Source organism: Dipodomys ordii, unplaced genomic scaffold, assembly GCF_000151885.1.
Source record: "Dipodomys ordii isolate 6190 unplaced genomic scaffold, Dord_2.0 Scaffold54, whole genome shotgun sequence".
Taxonomy (NCBI): domain Eukaryota; kingdom Metazoa; phylum Chordata; class Mammalia; order Rodentia; family Heteromyidae; genus Dipodomys; species Dipodomys ordii.
In genome coordinates, this window is record NW_012267270.1 from 1,159,535 (window position 1) to 1,164,689 (window position 5,155).

A 5,155-nucleotide genomic window follows, 5' to 3' on the forward strand; every position below is an offset into this window, starting at 1 on the left:
TCAAAGCCAGCCCGGGCAGGAGAGACCGTGAGACTCCTATCTCCAATAAACCACCAGAAAACCGGAAGTGGCACTGTAGCTCAAGTGGTAGAGCGTTGGCCTTGAGCTGAACAGCTGAGGGACAGCGCCCAGGCCCAGAGTTCAAGCCCCATGACCGACAAAAAAAAAAAAAAAAAGGCAGAGCATTAGCCTTGAGCAAAAAAAGTGAAGGGAGAGTCTGATGAGGCTCTGAGTTCAAGTCCTGGTTACTCGCACAAAAAAAGTAGGTAGGGGAGAGAGGGAAGGAGGGGGAGGGTGGGTCGTATGTATGTATGCAACTGTCACAAGGAAATCCCCTTGTTCAGCGGATATTTTCTAGTAAAAAAAAATGCAAAAAAAGAGAAAGAGAAAAAAAAGAGACCCTGCGAAACAAATGTCTCAGCAGGGTGGAAGATGAAGAGAGAGAGAAGGTACACAAAGCAAACAGGAAGAAAGCACAAGCTGTGCGCAGTAGCTTACGACTGAAATACTAGCGACTCAGAAGGCTGAGATCAGGAGGAGCATAGTTTGAGGACAGCCTGAAGAAGTTTCCTAGACTCTATCTCTAAAAGAACCAGCAAAATGCCAGGCCGGAGGGTCAGGTGGTAGAGTGCCAGCTAAGCAAGCACTAGGCCCTGAGTTCAAACACTACCTAAGAAAAGGATCTTGGGCTGGGAAGGTGGCTCAGTGGTAGAGCGCTTGCCTTGCATGCATGAGGCCCTGGGTTCAATTCCTCAGCACCACATAAGCAAAAAGAAAAAAGCCAGAAGTGGCACTGTGGCTCAAGTGGTAGAGCACTAGCCTTGAGCTGAAGAGCTGAGGGATAGCACCCAGGCCCAGAGTTCAGGCCCCACGACCGGACCCCAAAAAAGAAAAGGGGCTGGGAAGGTAGCTCAGTGGTAGAGTGCATGCCTTGCAAGCATGAGGCCCTGGGTTCGATTCCTCAGTACCACATAAACAGAAAAAAGCCGGAAGTGGCACTGTGGCTCCAGTGGTAGAGCGCTAGCCTTGAGCTGAAGAGCTGAGGGACAGCGCCCAGACCCAGAGTTCAGGCCCCATGACTGGCAAAAAAAAAAGAAAAAAAAAGAAAAGGATCTTGCCCCAGCATCTATCCTGTGGTGCGACATGGGTGGAGGCCAGGCCACACGAGGCCCAGGTGTCCTCAGGCGCAGCCAGCCCTGTGGCTCACCAGGGAAGAATCAAGCTCTCTGGGTGTGGCTGCGCCATGTCACAATCCCATTTTACCAACTGCACTCCTGTGCCCAGAAGCTCCCAGAGCAAGCTACAAAATCTGTTTCCAGGAGCTGCCCTCTGGGGAGCATTTATTTGGTGGTCCCGGGGCTGGGCTGGGAACCATCCCCCCTTACACAGACACACGCCCTGGACGTGGCACGCCCCGTGAACCCGCCCCCCTCGGCGCCTGCCCCTCTGCATGCCCACTTACATTCCCACGTCACAGATGATGTCCTGCGTGACTGGAGACTCCAGGAGAGCCTTCAGGACCTCGAGTGAGTGTAAGAGGGTGTCCGACTCATAGTAATGATCCCAGCACCCGTAACCGCTAGAGAAAGGGGAGGGGAGGGCAAGGGAGAGAGAGAGAGAGAGGGAGGAGAGATGACCAAGCAGGCAGGTGAGGGCAAGGCAGGGCCTGGGGGCTGAATCTTTTCAGCGCCTCCAGGGCGATCCTGGGGTGCAACCTGTTAAGAGAGGGGGCTATCGAACATGCAGAACTTTACACAAGACACGATGGACCCTGTTCAGATCTTAAGTTTTTGGCTACCACAAAGAATTCTCTCGTGTTCACAAACGCCTGCCTTTGGATTTTATCTTTCGTTTGGTGCCAGCCCTGGCCCTTGAACCCAGGGCCTGGGAGCTGCCTCTTAGCTTTTTTGTTCAAGGCTGGTGCTCTGCCACTTAAGTGATAGCTCTACTTTTGGCTTTGGGGTGTTTAATTGGAGATGAGAGGGTCACATGCTTTCCTGCCTGGACTGGCTTCAAACCATGATCCTCAGATCTCGGCCTCCTGATGGGATTATGGGCATAAGCCATAACGCCCAGCCCACCTGAGATTCTTAGGGCACCTTCAAAGCTGTGATCTAGGTCCACACAGCCCATGATACACCTCTACAGCAAGAAGCTCAGTTCAGGACTGTCTGTGAAGGTGGTATTTGATTGGTCATTAATGATCATTCTGGCCTGAAAATGGTTTCTTTGGGATCTTTGTAGATAAGCGTGATTGTGGCCCCATGAAGCGCTCAGGGACCGTGCCTGGACCCTTAGTGCAAGCCCCAGGACTGGCACCTCACTGCGGTGAGGTGAGGTGCAGGTGCAGACACCCTCAGCACCGGGGATTCAGACATGATCCGTGTCCTCGGCACACACAGCAGCAAAGTGTGCAAAGGTAGAAACAGCCGGAGTGACGCGGCCAGGAGCTGAGGACCAAAGGGGCCTCAGGAGGCAGATGAGGCAGGAAGGACAGTGACCTAGAGATTTCAGAGGGACAGCAATCCTGTGGACACCCTGGTTTTGGACTTCTGGCCTCCCAAGCTAAAGAGAATAGATTCACAGTTTTCTAAACAACTCGGTTTGTAGTCCTTGGTCACAGCGACTCCAGGGACTCTCCCACAGTGCTCCGTGATGTTATAAAGCATAAAGATTCCAAGTTGGTCTGGTGGCTCAGGCCTGTCATCCTAGCTACTCTGGAAGCTGAGATCTGAGGAATCAAGGTTCAAAACCAGCCCTTTAATTAACCAGCCAAAAGCCAGAAGTGAAGCTGTGGCTTAAACGGTAGGGCACCAGTGAGCAAAAAAGCTAAGTAGCAGCACCCAGACTCTGAGTTTAAGCCCTAGTATTGACACACACAAAAAAACAAACAGAGCACCATAATGACTCAGCTCCGAGCCAGTTCCTGGTGTTGAGAAGGAAATGGCACTGACGAGATGCCCCATTCAGGAGCAACTCTAGGGTTCCCTTCTCCCCTGTCCCCAGAGTCCTCATTCCCCTCAGCACTGGGATCCAAGCACCACACAAAATGCAGGACTGTGGGAGGACAAATATCCACACTGCAGCACAGGGTTGAGGCAAGGCGGAGAACAGTTTCCAGGTAGCTCTGACGTAGGAACAGACTTGCCCAATCTGCTCTGGGCATAAACCAGGCCCAATGTCATGTTGCTGAGCACCTCCTGAGGGGGCTGGGCCTTTCCACAGCTCTCAGATCTATGCATATACCACCCTTTCAGCCCGAGAAAGCCGACACAGCCACCACTACATGCCTGCCACCCACACTGCCATGCCCCCCCCCAAGTACAGATGGGCTTCTCACCATATTTCCAGTTCGGGTCCAAGCCTGTATCTTGCTCCTTTGTTCTTGGCAATTTCAATACCTACATGACATGGGGAGGGGGGGAGCATAATTTCAGAACCCAGGATGTAACCATGGCTGTCAATGCACTGTGCTGTAGTGGGTATGATAATAATGCTCAGTGAGCTAAGTCCTGCTGGCTCACACCTGTAATCCTAGCTGCTCTGAAGGCTGAGATCTGAAGATTGTGGTTTGAAGCTAGCTTGGCCAGGAAAGTCTGTGAGACTCTATTATCTCCAATCAATTACAGAAAAGGCTGGAAATGGTGCTGTAGCTCAAATGGTAGAGCACTAGCCTTGAGCAAAAGCCTGAGCTTAGGGAGAATGCCCAGGACCAGAGTTCAAAGCCTAGGGACCAGACTCCATTCCCTTCCCCCCCAAAATGCTGTGATGTCCCCTCCAATTGCAGTCAGGTCCCCTGTCAACAGTATCAGAGGACATTACTCACATATATTTGTACACACCCACAGGATTACACAGAGAACAGGGGAGCCTGTGGAACTGACATAGGAGAGGAGGATGTGGAAGTTACAACTCCATTTATCAAGAAGTTTATCAACAAGTGGGTGCCAAGACTTAGCTGCAGGGAAAAAGCTGTAGGTGGACCAAGAAAGCTTATAACCTGTAGTGGTGCCAGTACAGGCCACCGGCTCCTTATAAGGGTATCTGGTTTAGGCAGCCCTTGTGGGAATCCAGGCAAGGAAGGGGACAGACAGCCCTATTCATCCCAAGACATTTGCTCTAAGGAGACGAAACAGGCAGATAGATGTACACATATTTCAAAAGCACTGGGATCTGGCTGCTGGCAGACCCTCTTTCTGTTCAGCAGAGAAGCTCTGGAACAGTTTGACTGCCAGCCCACCCCTTACTCTGCATCCTCTGGAGGGGTGGGGGGACGTCTCCCGTGGCCCCTCCTCCCAGGAAGGTCCTTGGGGACAGAGACCCCCCCCTCTCCCCTCATCCCCTCCACGTCTGCGGACGGGCAGCTGGATCTAGAGAAATCCACCGACCCGGGAGCTCTTCTTCCCGCCGGGCCTGCAGACTCCACCCCACTGGGGCTCACGTGTCCCCAGCCAGTGTACACAGGCGCGGGGGGGGGGGGCGAAGGTCAGAGCGCCAGGAGGTCGGTGCCCACGTGACTCCGGGGTGCCGGGCCCGCGCGCCCCTCCCGCCCCGCCACCCCCGGACTCACTCCTTAAGATCCGGTGCAGGTTGCCCTCGAAGTCCAGGGCCCACTGGTTCAGAGCGCACGTAGCCACCGTCACCTTCCGGCCCATCCTGCCGGTCCCCGGCCGGGAATCCAGCCCTACCGGACACCAATCCCCGGGCCAGTCTCCCGCCCACAGGTCCCCGGCGCCCGCACTTCCGGGTCACCTCGCCACGGCCCCGCCCCTCCCGCCACGGCCCCGCCCTGCAAGTCCTCGGATAGGCTGGCAGCGCCCGCTCCCCGCCCACCCAGACAGGCCCTTCCTGAGAGCGGGGCGGAGCCTCCTCGGCAGGCCCCGCCCGCAGACCACGCCCTCTCCCACCGCCGCGGCTCCTGCACAACCACCGACTTAGTTATTACCATCATTGGTTTTCTTGTAAGCATTGTCCAATGCTGCTGTCAGATAAGCACTTTTTTCACTTTCAATTGCACACTCCAGCCCCCCACCCCCGTTTATGTAGTAATGCTTGCTCATGACTGACAACTTGGAGGCAACTTCCCCTTGGGGCCGTTTCAGACCCTCAACTCCGAAGGGTCTGTTCCCTCTACCAGCAAATAAATCTTCAGAAC

At 54.3% G+C, this 5,155-nt stretch overlaps 1 protein-coding gene across 3 annotated transcripts in view; it reads right to left on the reverse strand.

The window, feature by feature from the left end:
- Nadsyn1 (NAD synthetase 1) overlaps positions 1-4,728 on the reverse strand; it is a 34,790-nt gene extending 30,062 nt beyond the window's left edge. For all 3 annotated transcript variants that reach the window (XM_013021185.1, XM_013021184.1, XM_013021186.1), the window contains exons 1-3: positions 4,571-4,728; positions 3,341-3,401; positions 1,463-1,579 (exon numbers count right to left, since the gene is read on the reverse strand). In XM_013021185.1, the coding sequence (XP_012876639.1) occupies positions 1,463-1,579; positions 3,341-3,401; positions 4,571-4,655 (263 nt within the window). In that variant the 5' untranslated portion in view covers positions 4,656-4,728. The remainder of the gene's footprint in view (positions 1-1,462; positions 1,580-3,340; positions 3,402-4,570) is intronic.
- Between the last annotated feature and the right edge of the window lie 427 nt (positions 4,729-5,155).